Source organism: Thunnus thynnus, chromosome 12 (assembly GCF_963924715.1).
Source record: "Thunnus thynnus chromosome 12, fThuThy2.1, whole genome shotgun sequence".
Lineage (NCBI taxonomy): Eukaryota > Metazoa > Chordata > Actinopteri > Scombriformes > Scombridae > Thunnus > Thunnus thynnus.
In genome coordinates, this window is record NC_089528.1 from 10,264,333 (window position 1) to 10,283,099 (window position 18,767).

At 38.5% G+C, this 18,767-nt stretch overlaps 3 protein-coding genes across 3 annotated transcripts; all 3 read left to right on the top strand.

Annotated features, from left to right (window-relative positions):
• Positions 1 to 1,263: 1,263 nt before the first annotated feature.
• On the top strand, positions 1,264 to 3,122 carry LOC137193873 (regulator of G-protein signaling 13-like). The gene is made up of 5 exons (XM_067605295.1): positions 1,264 to 1,461; positions 1,588 to 1,647; positions 1,756 to 1,817; positions 1,920 to 2,086; positions 2,199 to 3,122. Exons 1-5 carry the CDS (start codon positions 1,382 to 1,384, stop codon positions 2,382 to 2,384), a joined length of 555 nt encoding a protein of 184 aa, XP_067461396.1. The 5' UTR covers positions 1,264 to 1,381; the 3' UTR covers positions 2,385 to 3,122.
• A 5,227-nt stretch (positions 3,123 to 8,349) lies between these two features.
• Positions 8,350 to 11,230, top strand: LOC137193872 (regulator of G-protein signaling 21-like). The gene is made up of 5 exons (XM_067605294.1): positions 8,350 to 8,622; positions 8,737 to 8,805; positions 8,916 to 8,977; positions 9,070 to 9,236; positions 9,621 to 11,230. The coding sequence occupies exons 1-5, from the start codon at positions 8,570 to 8,572 to the stop codon at positions 9,909 to 9,911; spliced, it is 642 nt and encodes a 213-aa protein (XP_067461395.1). The 5' UTR covers positions 8,350 to 8,569; the 3' UTR covers positions 9,912 to 11,230.
• Positions 11,231 to 11,930: 700 nt separating this feature from the next.
• ro60 (Ro60, Y RNA binding protein) lies at positions 11,931 to 18,758 on the top strand. Its single transcript, XM_067605298.1, has 9 exons — positions 11,931 to 12,042; positions 12,985 to 13,585; positions 14,406 to 14,626; positions 14,838 to 14,984; positions 15,086 to 15,223; positions 15,334 to 15,450; positions 15,849 to 15,965; positions 16,172 to 16,318; positions 16,842 to 18,758. The coding sequence occupies exons 2-9, from the start codon at positions 13,003 to 13,005 to the stop codon at positions 16,992 to 16,994; spliced, it is 1,623 nt and encodes a 540-aa protein (XP_067461399.1). The 5' UTR covers positions 11,931 to 12,042; positions 12,985 to 13,002; the 3' UTR covers positions 16,995 to 18,758.
• The last annotated feature ends 9 nt before the right edge of the window (positions 18,759 to 18,767 follow it).

Consider the following 18,767-nt stretch of genomic DNA (forward strand, 5'->3'; position numbering starts at 1 on the left):
TGTTGGAGCAACAAACAGAGACTGAAAACACTTTGTCATTTCTAGACAAAATCAGTGACGGCAGCTTTGACATTTATGAGACCATCATATAATTTTAAAAGTGAGATTATGTAAGTCTTGCTCAACAGCTGCCACTGTGGCCACAAGTGACAATGACTAGATCATGGTCAATGCTAGACCAGTGTAACAGCAGAAAAAGTTATAAAGTCAGAGTCATAAAGTCAATGAACTGGCTCAGTAGCGTCAGTTATAGAGCAATATCCAGCTAAAGTTAAACAAGTTAATTAATTAACAGAATAGTTTGACATTTTGAGAAATACATTGTTTTCACTGTCTTGTCAAGATTTAGCTAATTGGCTTAGCATAAAGACTGGAAACAGGGGAAATAGCTTGCCTCTGTCCAGATGTAACAAAATCCACCTATACACCTCAAGCTAAGCTAACTTACTGCTGCCTGTAGCTTCATTTGCATTTGTTTAGCATATGAAACTAAAGGTGGCATCAATCTTATCATGTGACTGCGTGTAAAAGCAAATAAGTGTTTTTCCCAGACTGCAATCTATTGCTGTAAGTTAAATAACTAGCTAACAATAGCTAACATTTAGTAACCAAAAGCTATTGACCAAGTAAGCCTGTAGCAGTAAAACCCCTGAATATATTGAATTGAGCAAGGGTGTGTTTTATTGCTTATGAATTCAACTTTTAATTTGTTAAAAGAAGAAGGTGTTGTACAGTATTTTGACTCTAAAGATGTAATGATGACATGAGAGAAATATCTGCTCTTGTGAAGCTGCTTCTGCATGCAAATGTGCGATCATTCATTTGTACTTTGGGTTGTTTGACCCATGACAGTCATATGATCATGTTTTAACTGTGTAATAAGCTGTGTCTACAGCTTGAGAGGATATTTTTAAAAATCTGTTTTAGTTCAATTTGACTGTGTGAGTGTTTACATAGCCTCAGTATCTAGTTCACAAAATGTTTCCAAAAACTGAAACAAGGGCATTGGTTCTCGTAGCAATATAGGACAGAGACTAAAGCTCAACATTTGCCTATCTGCTCCTGAATTTTCCACTGCCCCATTTGCATCCTCAGACCAAACAAGTAATCATGCAAGTCAGAGTACAGTACAGACAGGCAACTGTAGCTGTAGTCAGCGCAAGTTTGCGTCATCCCCAACTTCCTCTTTTTCTGTGGTTAGTTCAGCATGATGCTGTGACGCTATACACCAATTTCATGTGAGACTTTTACTGCATATAAGACGGGGAGGCGGGACTCATCAAACAGAAACAGTAGCAGCCGAAGATATCACAACTCTCTAAGAGCAGCCCAACATACAGTCATACATGTACATACAAACCCATAGTTCTGCATCACTGCCATGCCAATTCTAGCCACATCACCAAGGGAGCTGCAGCACCTCAACATGGACGCTGACAAAAAGAAAAGGGGAAAAGACAGGTAAATATTTCATTTTAACCGATGCGTAGTGCCTACAATTTTCTGCCATTTGTGATCGACTTTTTAGTATAAGAAAACATGTCATTGAAGTAATGCTTGTTGGTTTGTGTGTGTTTGGTTAACCAGGGGAGGAAACCTGAAGTCTCGGCTGCAGTGTCGATCGTCTCAAGCCACTAATAATGAGGGGTAAGTGCAGAAAACATCTCTGTTGTTTGGCAATGTTTCATGGAAACAAAACATCCAAACTATTGACATACTTTATGCATTAGTGACATTGGACCTCTTTTTTAACAGGCTTTGTTTCGAGGAGATGTCCCAGTGGTCACAGTCACTCGAGAGACTTTTAGCATCGAAATGTAAGTTGATCACTTTCTAAGTCCCGATGTGAAGCCTCATCAATAGTTGATAACTCTTTCTCAGCACTGGCTAACTGTTGCTCTTTTTATCTACCTGTTTAGATGGAACGAAGATATTCCAGGCCTTCTTGAAGTCAGAGTTCAGTGATGAAAACATTGAGTTTTGGCTGGTATGTGAGGACTATAAGAAGATCAAGTCTTCCTTCAGGATGACCTCCAGGGCCAAAAAGATCTTCAAACGTTACATTCAAGCTGAGGCTCCGAGAGAGGTATGCACAGATCATGACAGATTTACAGTGAACTGTTGAAAAGGTTGGAAATACATATCACTGGTACTTTTTAAGTATTTATTGACTCACATTATGTTTCCTCTGCTTCCAGATCAACATTGATCACAAGACCAGGGACCTGATCAGGCGGAACATTAAGGCGCCCAGCACAGTTTGCTTCGACGATGCCCAGAGGATTGTCTACGGACTAATGGAGAGGGACTCCTACCCCCGTTTCCTCAGGTCTGACATCTACAGGACTTTAATGGACTCTATATCAGAATCAGTAAAGATGTAAAGAAAGCAGATAGCAGCGACATCGTGTTTATAGAGACTGAACTATGAAGCTGAGCCTAATGCTGCGCTACCTGAGAGAAGCTGGGTGTGTTTGCTTGTACTGGGACCATTGATGTTGATTCTTTAACACCAAAAGCGTCCAAAACCTGTTATCTTCAACACATTCATGCCGTCCTTCCGTTGGAGAAGTCATGCCTCATAAGACTGTATTAAAGAAGAAGTAGTCGGCTCTGTAGAGAAGCCGTTGAAGAGAGTTTATTCAGAACCGGGTGTGGTGAAAAACGGCTACAGTTGTACATTAATCAAAAGCAGCTGCTGTGAACGTACTTGTAAAGCAAAAAAACTTCCCAGCGATGCCACAATAATGTAGTGAGAATGCTGGGGACTTTCTGTTAGAGACGCCAGGAAGTGTATGTGGTGCAAACAACACTCTCCACCCAAGATGCAAGTGCATGAGCTGGTATCTGCCTTTGCACATCATTTTAGTTTATTTTTATCTTACTAAAGCAATAGATGCAATCTAGGTGTGATTTTCTTATGTACAGCCTTATGCATTTAATTTTTTTTTGCATTCTGACATCAGCGCTGTAACACTGAAATAACGATATGTTACAACTGTAATAATCTTTTATAAGCTAAATGTTAAAAATGTATTCCACAAGTTGTGAAAACATTGTACATGTGAATATTAAGATGGATTCATACATATTAAATAAAGAATATTGAATTTGCTTTGAAAGTCTGTATGAACCTTGGAATGATGACTAAAATCTGTTCTTGTCAGTCAGACAAGCACATAAGAGTTAGACATAATGTTCCTGTGAATGTTTAGATACACGTCAACTTAAGAATACACAGGAAGTGACTAAGACACAAATCCATTCATTCATTCATTTTTTGGTTCATTCAGATACTTACTCACAGTTATACTCAGAGTATTTACCGCATAGTGGCTTTGGTGAGTGTAGAAACGTCTACAGCAGCATGGTGTACCAGGATCATTCACTCTGCAATATATGTACGAAACTATGTGTCCACGTTACGTTTGTAGATCCAAAACATTGGATTTTTGGTGATTTGTGTGTATTCTACAGAAACTCTTTTTAATAGTTGAGAATGGACTACATGAATAAGACAGGATGCTCCTACCTACGCGGTGTCTGGTCTTACATCAGTCTTGCATGAGTCATTGGCCTTTCATGCTTTCGATTGTGTTTCAACCTTTCTCAGATTCATTCAGCCTTTTCTTTACCATTCAGTCTTTCGTTTATCACTGTAGAAATCCAACAAGCCCCTCATAAATTGTTGTTAATGGAGAAGCAAGGTTTACAACTGAAACTGCATTTGTAATATATCACAATATGGCGCCAAAAAGGAAGTCTCCCTGCGGGAATTCAACAGGTATCGCTCTGGTAAAGGTTACAGACATTAGGAGGAAGTGTTAAGACCCAACTGCTCCACCACATCCTCTTTTAATCTCACTTGTACATCACGTCTGCGTGAGGACACTCACACAGAGGGTAGTGGACAGCAAACTCTCAGCATAAAGGCACCAGGGTATTAAGCCAAAAGAGTTTTCAGCAGGATGAGAACATATATTTTTCACATGGGGTGTTAAATGTTTTTTCTTTGTTTTTACAGAGTTGCAACGGAGGGTTAAACTATTTGCACTGTTCTGTTTATTAGTAATTAGTGTTGTGACCAAGAGAAGCTATAAAAAAAATGAGATCACATCTTAGAGACAGGATGTTCAAGTTGTCCTGCAATGCATCATTGATGTAAAACTTTGGGGATATCCACTATCTATTATATAGACTACTCAGCCATACAGGGTAAAATGCTGTTTTTAAACCCATAGGTTTGGTTGCCACATGTGTCATGAGACTGAAATCATCCTTTTGGAACCACATGAGCTGCATACAGGTCACTGGACTGCTGTATGATGTTGCTCAACCAGTTCGACAAAGGACGCTTTGTTTCAGGTCTATTTCAGAGGCAGGTGAGAAATGTTCCATGGTGGAAATTTTCCACCAGATAAAAATCTTTTTCAGTCAAACATGAGGTTAAAAAAATGTATATCTGCGGCATGGCTAATTAGATCAAATAAAATCTGTCAGAATAATCTCTTGTCTTTGAGGACATCAAATGCTTTATGACAAAATTTATCTTGGTTTGTTTTTTTTTACAGAAGCAAGGACAGGAAGGACAAGTGGGTTCACACAGTAGCACATACAGAGAAAAAAACAGAAATGCATTTTTTATTTTCATTTTCTCTTTAGAGTCAAAGCAGGACAGACTACATGAGGCATGAGACAGAGGTCAAGCTTATTAGAATAATGACATTTAACATCACACATGGTTTCACATAGCATTTAATATATCAGATATAAACACCAGTGCGGGCTAAAAACATGTCAATAATAACCACAGAATCAGGGTCATAATTAGGTCTCTAATGTAACAAATATATCCCAGCATGCATCATTTGTAACTCAAAAAGTCTCTGCTCCACCTGACATGTAGTTCTTTGGACTGTGAGCAGAATCTACAGCACATAAGAAAAAACAACTTGAATATGTTTGTAAAGAATGCTAACACATTAAACCCATTGAGACATCCACGTGTTAACCACCACAATGTGAGCTGCAGAGGAAAAGTTGTAAAACTTTTCTCACTCTTGGTTTTGGCTGTGAGAGTTGTATTATGTAAAACCAATGTGTGATTAAAGGTATGAACCAATAACCACAAAGTTCAAGGGCTATCATGCAAATCTAGGCTCTAAATTTATATCTACAGTATATTTAGGGGTTATATAATTTCTTATATTAGAATAATATTTTATTTGTTATACAACTTTACTGAGGTCATTTACGTCCATGTCATGCAATACAAAAGCTTACAATGATGATGGTGATAAACCAAAATGATGCTGTCCAACTTTACTGTTATGCGTCAGTCAGTAGCAGTCTGCTGGTATATCCTGATTACAAGTGACCTAAATATATGTGATTACGCTGCTTTTACGTAGGTAATGGTGTAACAAGTGAAAGGAGATCTAGATTTTGTGTTTTGCGTCCCTGGTCGGCCCATGTTTCCACCACTTCCTCAGCAATGACCTTAATAACAAACCGAGTGCGAACAAATAAAGTCCATATTCAGTCATGTGGTCCCACATGACCTAATAGTTTTCGTGTGAACAAGTTCTGCTTTTTTTTAATAAAAAGTTTTATAAATAGTAGGTGGGATCATTTGACAAGCTTCCAACGCAGTTTCACTTTTCTCAGGTGATGTATGGAAACAAAAGCTTACAGCCTTTAGATCGGTGGATATCAGGTGAAACTATGATATCATTTTCAGTTATTTTCAAAAAATATATTTTTATATTCAAATTAAGATGTATACTTTTATTGATGTAACAGAGGCATCTGTAATCATGATGCATATTTTGCCTCAATCTGTTGTGGTTTTTTAAAAGGCAACATTTCACACACACCTTATATACTTTACATACTCATATTTCAACATAGGCCTAACCACTAAAGTTAGTATTTAAATAACTCTTTGTTAATCTACTGTCTGTGCATGATTACTGTATTAATAATGTTGAAGAGGGTATAGTGCTTAAGGCCAAAGTACCCCACGTGTGCTCAAAGTTCAGGTTATGACAACATGACAGTGCACTTTTGGATGCCTGTGAAGCTGCATGTTTACCCTGTCAAATACTTCCTGTTAAACACTGCCCAGCCTGGTCCTGCCAACCACATTCTAATTCACTCGCATCATCACGTCCTTATTTCATTGTCAGGTTTGATCTTATCAATACTGGTTTTTGTTTGTTTTGTATGGAGTTTGTAGTATCGCATTTACAATGACGTCTTATCCAATAGCTCATGTTCACATTCCATTTGCTTCAAAGCACACATTCATTCAATTGTGTTTTATTTCTGATTGTGAGAGTCTATTAATAGAACATTCCTTAAACGAGAACATTCGTCTCACGCTACTGAATGGTTAAACATGTCATAACAAAGTGACAGGCGAGCTTGCATATCTTTTTGATAAAGGGCCAGAAAATTAGAAGAAGTCATTGTCTCTCTCTTACACAGAGCTGTAACTATCATTACCTACAAGTTACAACAAGATGGATATATTCATTTATAATTGGATTTAGCAGTTTCCTAGTTTTCTGTGACCAAAATGATTTTAGCCAAGCTAGCGGCATGACTCTAGGGATGGCGATGTCTGGTTTGGTCAATTCATGTTCATGTTCCCCAGAGGATGAATCCTAATAACTTTGGTAATCTTCTGGCTTTTCCTCTAGCTCCATCGTCAGGTCAAAAATTGTACAATATTTAAGTCGATGACCAAATACCTGCAAAACTACTGACATTCCTATCAGCCTCAATAGTACTTTGTGTTTAGCACTAATTACCATTGTCATTCAAGTCAATTTTTATGTATGTAGCCCAATATCACAAATCACAATTTTGACTAAAGGGCCTTTAGAGTCTGCACAGCACAAAGGGGCAAAACTTACATCACATCATTCACACACACAGAAGGAGGGGAGAAAAAGAAGCCATACACATAACGGAAGAAAGAGACATGAGGTCAGGCCGGATCTCCTGGAGGATGAAGATCATAATTTTTCAATGATGACAAATCATCACTGTGAGCATGTTAGCATGCTGACGTTAGCATTTAACTCAAAGCATCTCTGTGACTAATAAGTACAGCCTCACACAGCCACTGGCATAGCTTGTTATAGCTGCTCTTAAATTTCAGCCAATTTTTGGTTATCTGCCTAAGAGCTGCTGCTCTAACTCGAAAAGAGATACTTCAGATTGGTGAGAGAGTAACTGGAGTGTTTTACCCAGGAGTACTTGGTCTGGCCCCCAAGAGAGTCGGCCTTGAAATATAATATCCATAATTGTGCCTATGTCAGTCTAATACTGTTGTGAAATGGATTTATGGATGATGATGTAAATTTCTGCCACATATGCTGTTTTTCTTTTCTTTTCAACTTTTCATGTTTAAGGTACAATCTGTGAACATAATGGTTGCCCACTACGAAATTCAAAACACAGCTTAAAACCTGCTATGACTCAAAGTTATTAATGTTCTTGATGCTGCAAGAACTTCACTCCACTAACTGAACTGTAATGCTTGTAAACCTGTTATTACAGGATATAATTACAATTACACAAAAATTTCAAACATTTTAATTCCAATTATACATGTAAACTTACTGTACCTATTATTTACATGATTTAATAAATAACAGTTGGGGCCTTTAAACCCATAACTGTGACAAATAATGTGAATTCACCCAATGTTTACTGCTGATACTGAATAGTTCCAGAAAACTTTATAAGAAAACAGCTTTTACTATATCTCAACTTCTGACGTACCGCATGCAGTAATTTCACTTCTCTCTGCCAGGGAATTGACACAAACACACTTCTTCCAATGATCCAAGCAAATTAATATTGATTGTATACAGAAGCTAATGAAGAATTCGAGGAAAGTGTATAAAATGCTGTTAATTTAATGAAGCTATATGAAGTGATTCTTCCAAAATAAATAAAAAGCCAAAACATTAAAGTAGGTTATTCAGAATCTGTGAAAGTCACATAGAGGAAACGGCAAAGAAGAAGAAAAACTTCTAAAAGAAACTTGTGACTACCTGACCTGTGGCTAAGAATGGCACAGACTTGAATAGCAAGCTAAATGACGTAGGGACTGGATGACTTTCAGCAGGCCTTGTAATGCATTTAACTGTGAAGAATGTGATAGGGATTGAGATACACAGTAAAGTTTTGTTCTGTAATTGAAGAAGAGGAAGAGCACAAGGTTTGACGTACTTAGTATTCGTGCGGCTCCTTCTAATTATGTAACAATCATTTAACAGAGGTTAAAAATAGCAAGACACAGGGGGAAAAAAAGTGCAGAGACCTGCGGCACAGGCAGAAGCGTGGTGTTTTGACATCACAGTCGGATTCCACGCATGACTTTGACCCTCAGTGGTGAGAAGAGTCAGTCAGGATCCAGTAGTGAAACTATGAGGTTTGAAATTTAAGGGAAATTTTTAAAAGGATTCTTCTGAAGTCTTAGCAGCAGCATGTATACTGGCAAATATCGACAAATTATAAATCACAGAAGAGGTAATGTTATTCAAATTCAACAATGAATGGATTTTGTAAAACAACTCCCCTGGACTTTCAAGACACAAACAGAATGTAAGTACAGTATCAGTTGTAACGTAGTGAGGCTTATTTTTGACATCTTTATGTTTTATGCATCTGGGAAAGTTACACTTGTTTTAATATTCCTGTTGTTGTCCTCTCTTGTAGACATAATGCATGGAAATCCAGAATGCATAACTTAATCCAGAGTCCATTGTCATGGCGGAAACTCAACAAGTGTGTGTGTTTTTTGTTTTTTTGTAAATCATGCTGTATATTAATGTTGTGTTATTTCTTCTTTCAAATTTGAACACAACCAAATATCCTCCTTTGTTTTCTCTTTGCAGACAGGCAACAAATGAAACAAGCCTACTTGAAGAATCTCTTGAGATACTCCTTTCCCAGAAACGTAATTATCATTTGCTTTAAGGCAACACAAATCTAATATTGTGGTTCTTGACTGTTTTCTTTATAATAAAGTTATATTCTCCTGTGTAAAAGGTGGACAATTAGCATTTCGGGACTTTCTAAAGTCAGAGTTCTGTGAGGAGAACCTGGACTTTTGGCTCACCTGTCAAGAGTTCAAAACCCTTGACAGTCCCCAGGAGCTGACACGGAGAGCAGCATGCATTTATGAAGAGTTCATCAGGCCAGAGTCTCCTACGCCGGTAAAAACAAACTCTTTAAGATGACTGAATCATAAGGGGAGAACTTTTATGCAGCAAAATATGCTAAAACCCAAACATACATATTATTAAAAACAACATAATTTAGTTTGCACATAAACTTCCGGTGTGTTTATTGCAAGAGTGAGAAAAAGAGCAATACTCCAGAAAAATGCTCAAGTAGCCTAGTTTAAGACTAAAAACATACAAACCTGTATCATTTACTGTACATTAACCACAGCAACCAGAGTTCTGAATAGTTATTTTCCATCTGTGGTAATGGTGCAGGTGCACATACTGTACAGTGTGTGCTGCACATTAAATGTGTGAATTGAAAATACCATGTTCAGTTAATTTAGCTGTGCATTGCTTTCCATATCTTTGCAGGTAAACTTAGATTTCCACACGAGAGATATCATCCGCCAGAATCTCCAAAACCCAAGTCCATCGTGTTTTGTTGTGGCACAGAAAAAAATCTACAGCCTAATGGAGAATGGCTCATTCTCACGCTTCATTCAGTCTGAGCAATACAAAGTCCTATTTGATGCAGCTCCTAAGCAGAGGGGCCTTGGGAAGCATCGAAAGGCCTTGAGGATAAGGAACAATGGAGATCTAATACAGCATGATTCTAAAGCAATCAGCCTGCAGAGCGATTTGTATCTCTTGCACAAGGACTGACACCGTGCATGGTGATAGTGGAAAGTGTTGCCAAAGGCTCAGGAGCTGCTGTTGACAGACACTGTGCAGGCACTTTCCCTTACCTCAAAATGTCACCTCAACCACATGGTGTTTAAAGACGTGCCAGTGCAATGGACATAACATACTGTAGGCGGTGCCATCTGGTGCACGGTGAACACTGGACATCGACTAAAGTAAAACTGTGTTGCTGCTGGCTGAGACAGCCAAAGTCTTGAATGTAAACTTTAATATTTATGATTCCACACAAGTGAAATGCGTATGACTGCAGGACTGTGATGTATTTTGTGAGTTTGCACTTTTAGTGGTCTTGTCATGTATGTATGCCTCATGAAGACTTGCTATACTGTGGCACTTATTTTGTGTTAAATTCTAACTGTTCAATTGTTGCAAAAACTGAACAAAGTCTGCCTACATGGGTGTCATGAAAATGAATCCTGTGTTCCTACAGTTTATGTTCTACTGCCACCCGGTGGTGGCTGGGAAATCTTGCAACCAAAATTCAATTTTGATTTATTGGCAGAGAGGTTTACAGGTGCAGCATTGAGAAAAATATTTTGTGATAATGATATTTATTATTACCTGTATTGCTTTATCTGTGTGGATTAGGTGATTATTGATGAGCTCCGTAACTGTTCTTCACTTGTTGTGTGACACTGACACTCATCAGAAAAACACTAGGTTTTGTCTCAACTGTAACATGTTGTACATCATAAATCCTCACCAAATCATTCAAATTCAGTCCAATTCAAATCACATGGCTTAAAAAAAATAAGCTCAGCTGCATAATCTGTTCCTTTTTTGTCAGATTCTGAAGTAAAACGAATTTCAGTTTTCTAAATGCTTCAATCTTCAATTAAAAAGCAATGTCTTGTGGTAAAGAGGATATGAAAACAATCAAATTAGTGTCTTTGTTTGCTTTTCTTTTGTAATTTATTTTATTTTAAATTAAACTGATTATTCTTTGGCTCAGTTGTGTGCAGTACAGTAACTCATTTGTAAAAATCCAAAATAACAAAAGTAGTTTTGACAATTTATCATTTCAGGCCATGAGAAACATTCATTTTACTCTCATATGCCTTTTTTACAGCAGACATTTTGACCTGTCTATTAAAATCACAGGTGTTACTAATAATGCTCTAGTGTGTGTGCCAGTAAGTCATGACAGTGTGACAGGTCATACACATTATTGATTTTTATTATTAACACATGTGCATTTTCTACCGTGACATGTCAAATTGTATTCTGCCAAAAAGGTCTACTGTTGGAAACAACCAGGCTTAATAAAAACTACAATTACACTTAAAAATGGGCATTTCATTTACAGGAGGGCTACCTAAGTGGGCCATATCAGAAACCAAACAGTCTTCAGACTTTAACAGCACTGAGTCAGTACCATAGATTTATAAAAAAAAAAGACCTCAACATCACCATTATCATCATCTTCCTCTTCTTCCTCTTCTTGCTGGCCTGTTTCTACTTTGATTATGGAAATAGTGGATTAAAAAAAACTGACTGCATTAAAAGGAAAGATGGGATTAGATAAAAATGTAGGAGGGCATGGAGGGGGAAACACACCGTGGGTACAGTAGTGGGATGTAGCAGAGGAGAGGGGATATATCTGGGCCAGAAATATACCAAATGTATAACCCTTACTGCCTGTGACCACCAGATAATTTGGGTGTCAAGAAGAGTAATTGACTCTTTGATCTCAAATAGCCTACACATACTATGAATATTTCACTTGGAAACTCTATCAAGAAAAATGAAAGTGAAATCTTGCTGGGTGAATATACTGCGCACCTACTACTACCATAACCGGTAATTCAAGTGGTAAAAAGCTATACCGATGTTTTACTGGCCTGTTGTGGGCAAAATTAAAGAGAAATGAAATTAAAGAGAAACCAAAATACCTTAGTCTGTGTGTGTGTGTGTGTGTGTGTGTGTGTGTGTGTGTGTGTGTGTGTGTGTGTGTGTGTGAAAGAGAGATGGTACTCTTTATCCCAGCATCCATCGCTGCCCCGCCCCGGTTACGTCACTGACGGTCAGAGGGGAGGCCTTTTTGCCGTCTGGCTACATCAAAAACTTGAGTCCCGTGCACACACATACTGTGGTAAGTTTGTGTATATATACATGTATATATCATGTACTTGTTGAGTGAAATGTTTTCATCAGCATACATCACACATCCATACGTGTTTCTAGCAAAGCTAACACAATGAAGTTAGAGTTGGCGTAGCTACGTAGCCAGCTGCCCAACCCAGGCGAGCTCCATTAAGCCGCCTAGCTTAGCTGTCCGGTGTCCGGCTGGAAAAACCTCGGATGTGAGGCTGTAGTTTGTGGTCATTGGAGATCCGTTGACTAACGTTACCATTTAGCTGGACTTGACAACTGTTAGAAGTGGATTTAATTATAATGATGTTTGCTAAATAACTAGCTAGATACATATTTAACATGAATTTAACAATGTTGACAAGGCCAGTTGGCTAAGTTAACGTTAACTAACTTGGCGTTGCCCAGACTGCCTCCCTTTGCTAACAACCGGTAACGTTCGCAATTAACGATAACGTTATGTTTGCTAAAGTTTTCTACCACTTTCTATTAACAGCTCGATGTGGCTTGTATCTTTCTTGTGTGTATCATCATGTCCTTTAATCGGCTTTAAGCTATTTCTGTCAGCGCACTGAGGCAATGAGTATGTAATATTGCCAGCGAAGTCAGCCTTATCTTGTGTTCATTGAGGCTTTCTGGTTGGCCATGGATATCTGCAGCAGTTTCCTGGGGCTCAATCTGTTCATTGCGTTTTGGTAACGTTAGGGCTTTGCAAAGTTGCATGGTCTGCAGTTTCAGTGTTGCTTCAACCAATCCCACACCCACACCAGGAATGCGAAATTAACTCTGACATTATTCTATTAATGCTGAGACTTGTACATTAAACTAGTCCACTGCTAACTGTGATCAGTGCCAGTTTGATCTCGTAGGTTACAAAAAGTGTTCATTATTTGAGCATCTTTTAGACACTGAGTGATTTTTAAAAAGCCATTTACTGTTTCAGGCCTTCTCCAGTGTGACAATGGAGCCATCAGGAAGTACCACAACATCTTCAAGCAACCACACTCTGAACTCAACAGGTGTCGGTTGTCCATGGGAGATCAGCGACAAGGCCAGACTGTGCCGCTTCCTCTGCTATGGCTTGGAGGGAGACTTGTACACTGCCAGAGAGGAGGGTCGTGTCAGCATAGAGAACGCTGAAACCCTGTTTTCCCTTCTTCAGGATGGCCACGGTGGCGAGGTGGTGGAAGAGATAAAAAGGTTCGCTAAAGATGAGCGAGCTGTCAGACTCGGCCCCTCCTTTTTTGCACTGGCTTTGTGCTCCCAGCACTCTGAGCTGAAGACCAGGCAGGCGGCATTCAAAGCCCTGAAGGAAGTTTGTCGAGATCCTGCCCATCTGTTTTCTTTCATCCAGTACAAAAAGGAGTTGAAAGAGGGCATGAAGTGTGGGATTTGGGGACGTGCCCTGAGAAGAGCAGTGTCTGACTGGTACAATGAGCAAGATGCCATGAGTCTGGCTGCGGCTGTGACCAAATGTAAACAGAGAGAGGGGTGGTCACACCAAGATCTACTCAGGCTCTCTCACACCAAACCAGCTCATGAAGGTTAGTTTACACAGACCCATTTTATACACATCTGTTTACAGGGGAGGGCAAAATATCATCCACCTCACATTACAATATCCCTGGATTGCAGTAAGCAACGTGTGAAGGCAATAACAGCTTTTTCATTTTTATTTTCAGTTTAAGTTTGGAAAGCCATAGTTATTATTTCAACACAGTGTTTTCTCAGGTCATTGCATGTAGAGTTTGTAATTTCTGCTGTTAAGTGTCTTCAACCACTGGTGGAGATGGATTACTAATGGCTACTTTATGACTTCTTATTTGTCATCATATTTTTAGAGGCCTTTTTCCTTGCCACCTTACATAATTGTGCAGTATTTGTTACTACTGCATCAACAACACAGGAACTAACTGTAAATTAGAATTAAGCAATGAAGCTGAATACCAATTGGCAGCATTTGTCAGCTTTGATAGAGGTTTGCCACTCAGCATTTCCATAAGTGTTGCAAATACGATATTATGTATGTAACGTGAGAAGGGAAAATGCATCAAATGTCATGACGATAAACAGAAAAACTCTGCAGGAGACAATTGTAAACACTGACAACAGAACAGCAACACTACAAGCCACAACCTCCGAAACGGTCATAGAGTTGGATTAACTTGATTGCCACTGGGTTTAAAGGTGTATCTGAGTCTGACCTTGTGCACTTGTAAACAACCTTTCCTGAAATATAATCTGTACCATGCCAATTTGAACACTCTCTAATCATGATTTGGTTATTTTGTTTCACTTTTTTTTGGGAGGCTGAAAAAAGACAAATTAGATAAGACAATGATGGCCCTTTCTTTTTGTTTTCAGCTATTGCCTTGATCAGCAAATATGTAACAAAAGGATGGAAAGAGGTCCAGGTTGCTTACGCAGATAAAGAGAACTCAGAGGAGGTCGCCAAAGTGCTTTCATACCTTGAAGTGGTGGAGAAGGTCAAGCACAGTTGTGATGAAACGGAGGTCATCAATTTAATAGAGGAACACAAATTGGAGAGGGAACAGCTACTGACAGACCACCTGAAGTCCAAACTGGTGAGTGTTTGTGTGTTTTTAAATGATCATTCAGTGTTGGGATTTCATGCATTCTACCTACAAACAGTTATTGGAGAATTGTTTTGAGAGAAATACCTTTTGTTATCATCAATCTGACATTAAGTTAATCATAAAATGACATTGGATCATATGTAATCACATGTCCAGCCTTCCATAAGTCTGATGAGGGGATATGTGTTTATGTTTTGAGGTATGGAGAGCGTTGTTGAAGGAAATGCCTCTCCAGTCTGTGCTAAGGATCTTAGGTAAGATGACGGCAAACAAAGTTCTTGAACCAGGGACTTCAGAAACACAAACTGTGTGTGACAGAATCCAGAGTGAGACGGCATTAAAGAAGGTATGACTTATAGTTCTTCCTAATTAATGTACAGTTATGTGTTTGTTTTCTTAGCCAGTAGTCATTATTCAAGCATTACATGTGTGTCTATAAATCACCAGGCAAAGCTCCACCCTTTCAACATACTCTTGGCTTCTGAAAACTACAAAAGAGGCCAAGGCTATCAGGGTAAAACAAAATGGGAACCAGACAGCAGCATCCTGAAAGCAATGGACTCTGCTTTTTACAAGAGTTTTATGGTAAGTTCCGTTTATCTTCATGACTTCTGATAGACCATCAAAGAAGACAGCAGCTAACAGCATCAGCTAACACAAATAAACTCTTGTTCTGTTGCTGTTTTGTCCCCCAGAATGTGGATCCTGTTGGTAAACGCTTTGTGGTGGCAGTGGATGTGAGCACATCGCTGAGCAGCATTGTCCCAGGGACGTCGATCAGCACTGCCGTCGCTGCCGCAGCAATTACCATGGTAAGACAATACTAGAGCTAGCCAACTACCCAGAGTGTGGTTAATTGTTGTTTCAGTTGGAACAGCTGCGTATGTAAGCAGGGCTCAGGCCGCCCCATCTTTGGAGGAAGCTTGGGTCAAGGAATTGGTCTGTTGACACATACTGGATTCCTGCAAAAATTCCTTCCGCAGTGCGATATTCGTAGTCCACAGGCCCTTCAGCAGTGATCAGCTGAGACATGTGCTATCACAGTGACGATTCTCTCCTTTCTTAAAAGAACTGCAATGAGGTAGAACATTTGAATGGTATCTATTTTTCCTGCAACACGCACGTGTGTGTGTGTGTGTGTGTGTGTGTATGAGAGATATTTTTTCTGTGTGATGTCATGCTTTCCTTTTGACCTTTGTGCCTGCTACAGATTTTTGCAAGGACAGAGGCAGACACACATGTGCTAGCCTACTCTGAAGGATTTGTGGTTCCATGCACGGTTTCTGCTGACATGAGTCTCGCACAAGCAACAGTCGAACTGGTTAAGGTAAGGCGTGTAACAGCGTCAGAGAATAAGAAATTAATTACAGTTACTGATCAGTCTACATTACGAATAAGGACATTTTATAATCGTTTAAAACTACATTAGTCCAGTCCAGTAGAAGATTAATTGCCTTAATTAACCATTAACCATTGACACTGAACATGTCTTGCTCTTGAACGCTTACCTTTCCACCATACTGTATGCTCCAGATCCCGAGTGGGAGCACAGACTGCACTCTTCCCATCACATGGGCCACAGAGAACGGGAAAGCTGTAGATGTGTTCATCATTCTAACCAACAACCCTCTGTGGACGTTTACTGCCAGCCCGGTGGAGTCTCTAAAGAAGCACAGACAAGTATATTCATTTATTCATTAATGCCTGCTCAGGGAGGGGATTTAATTGAATAATGTCCTTTCAGATAACGATTGTTTTTAAAAACAGGATTAAGCAGACCTCAGGTAAAATTAATTTGCAATTTGATGGACTTAATCAGACAAATGGGATGAGGTTCCTTTTCAGACTTACATTAAAGCTGATATCTGGACTCTCAATTTCCAGAATGACCACTGTTCATGTTATATATTACTATGTGTATCATGAGACACAATTAATGTCCTGTAATAACATGACAGTGGCTGAACCCTCTCACTGGGATTTCTATCACCTGAAAAACTTCAAACATTGTCATCAGCTCTGTTTAAAAAATCTTTTTTATGATATTAAGGAACTACAAAATGTTCATTCCTAATTAGTTTTTTTTGTCAGGTACAGTTCTGAGGAACATCTCTGTATCTGACAAAGGGCCAATTTTCAAGCATGCTTTTTGCAAAAAAAACAATTAAAAATAAAATGTTTTTTATGTGCATATTCTCAACAGATATCAGGAACCAATTCTAAATTGGTGATGTGTGGGCTGACATCCATTGGACAGGCCATCGCAGACACAGAAGACAGAGGTGTACTGAGCATCTGTGGCTTCGACCTTGGAGCTTTGAGTGTCATTCGTAACCTAGCCCAGGATCTGATCTGATAAAGTATTTGGGACCGTCTCTGAATCATGTCATTAGAGTCCAACAAGAAGGCACAAAGTGGACCAACATGGCTCACTTAGCATGTAGAGTGCCCTAAAACAGCACTAATCCAAAAGATATTGACATTTACAATTCCAATTTCTCTTTTTGTATTATGTCGCTTACAAATTGACAAAGTGTCCAGCGGGCTGGACAACACTCTGGAAATGTGTGCATATATTTTTTTCTGAAATTTAAAAAGGAAGTGATAACACATGATATGTCATTGCATATCATGCTGTTGGAGTTTTAGTGCAAACAGCACTCTGTTGTTAAGTGCTTTGATGGTTTTTGGTGAGACATGAACCCTTTGAAGAAATTCCACATTTATAGCGAGATGTTGCAGATTAAATAAGAGGAACAGGTTAAGAGACAGAATGTTGGAGACTTAGTGCAACTGTAGGTTTATTAGAAGGGGATTTACTGTTTCTAGTATGTATCTATGGTATGATTTAGCAAGTTTGATGTGATGGTAGAGGCATTTTTAAATTTGAAAGCCTGTCCCTCTGTTTTATGTAGCATTATTATAAATTATTAACTGATATACTGTAAGATAGGAAAAACACCAAAAGTGAACAGAATACATTGCATTTTGTTTTCTGACTATTCTTCTATTCTTTGATTTATTTGGTCAGAAAAGGTTTTTTTTATAGTAATGTTAATGTCTAGAATTCCATTTACATAACACTGCCTATAGCTTAGCTACAATTTTAGTTCTATTAACATTTGTTTTCCCCTGAGCCAATTTTATTTTAAAACTGAGTTGTCTTTTCTGCTCTTGTCAAATGTATTCTATAAAAAAAAATACCCTTGGTGCTCTTAAATGTGATGCAACATTATTGGGGGATTATTTGGGTTTTGGTTTATTTGGGATTTTCCTTCGTATAACAATAATGCCAATGTAAGTCGGTTTGCTGTAGGTTGGAGAAATTGACTTGTTCTCATATTTTAGTCTGAATTCTATGCATCACATTTGGGATTTTACTGTATTATTATGTCCAGGAAGGACAGACCATAGTTATTTAACAACTGTTTACCTAGACTGAATCTGCTAGCACAGTAATGTTTCAGTATATTTGATGTAAGAATGTCCGTTATGCAAAAACTAACAGATAATTGCTACATTAGCGGAATAAAAGGAGTTGAATGTACCGGTACTTTTGTAAAACATGACACAGAAGAGATTTAAAGTACAGTGCTTTATATTTCTTCAAAGAGAATAAACACATATGTTTTAGTGTTAGGGGCCACTTCATTTTTGGGAAATGGAAGCAATCGACCACAGTGGTGCTTCTTGTTTTATTGAACACTAATTGCTGTAATTACAGACAGAATTAACATTCAACGTGTCACTTATTCTCCATTCTAGTGTAATTCATTATGAAGAAAAATAAACTGACCATGTTACTGTGAAGGATTTTTCTCCACACATGCTGATACTGTCATTTTCAATGTTAAGACAATGTCCGCTGTATTTTTGACCAAAGGTCAAAACGCTATGAAGCTAAAATATATGTACAATATGATTGTTGATACAGCGTTTGTAGTTGAAAGTTTGACACAAGAGATAGTTATTATTATGAGGTATGGTAATTCACAAGTGTTTCACCACCATGGTTAACTCTCTCCTATTATGTTTGTTGTATCCATTTTGCTTAACATCTAAGTACTTGACTGTAGTGGCAATGTAGACCCTTAATAAACACTTTGCTGCTCTTCAAATATTGCCGTGT

Bases quoted from the DNA above. Each gene is read 5' to 3' on its own strand.
- LOC137193872 (XM_067605294.1), top strand. From the start codon at position 8,570: ATGAATGGATTTTGTAAAACAACTCCCCTGGACTTTCAAGACACAAAC. The intron at 8,806-8,915 runs GTGTGTGTGTTT...TTCTCTTTGCAG, and splicing joins TCATGGCGGAAACTCAACAA to ACAGGCAACAAATGAAACAA. The intron at 9,237-9,620 runs GTAAAAACAAAC...ATATCTTTGCAG, and splicing joins GGCCAGAGTCTCCTACGCCG to GTAAACTTAGATTTCCACAC.
- ro60 (XM_067605298.1), top strand. From the start codon at position 13,003: ATGGAGCCATCAGGAAGTACCACAACATCTTCAAGCAACCACACTCTG. The intron at 14,985-15,085 runs GTATGACTTATA...ATAAATCACCAG, and splicing joins GTGAGACGGCATTAAAGAAG to GCAAAGCTCCACCCTTTCAA. The intron at 15,451-15,848 runs GTAAGACAATAC...TGCCTGCTACAG, and splicing joins CTGCCGCAGCAATTACCATG to ATTTTTGCAAGGACAGAGGC.
- LOC137193873 (XM_067605295.1), top strand. From the start codon at position 1,382: ATGCCAATTCTAGCCACATCACCAAGGGAGCTGCAGCACCTCAACATG. The intron at 1,462-1,587 runs GTAAATATTTCA...TTGGTTAACCAG, and splicing joins AAGAAAAGGGGAAAAGACAG to GGGAGGAAACCTGAAGTCTC. The intron at 2,087-2,198 runs GTATGCACAGAT...CTCTGCTTCCAG, and splicing joins AAGCTGAGGCTCCGAGAGAG to ATCAACATTGATCACAAGAC.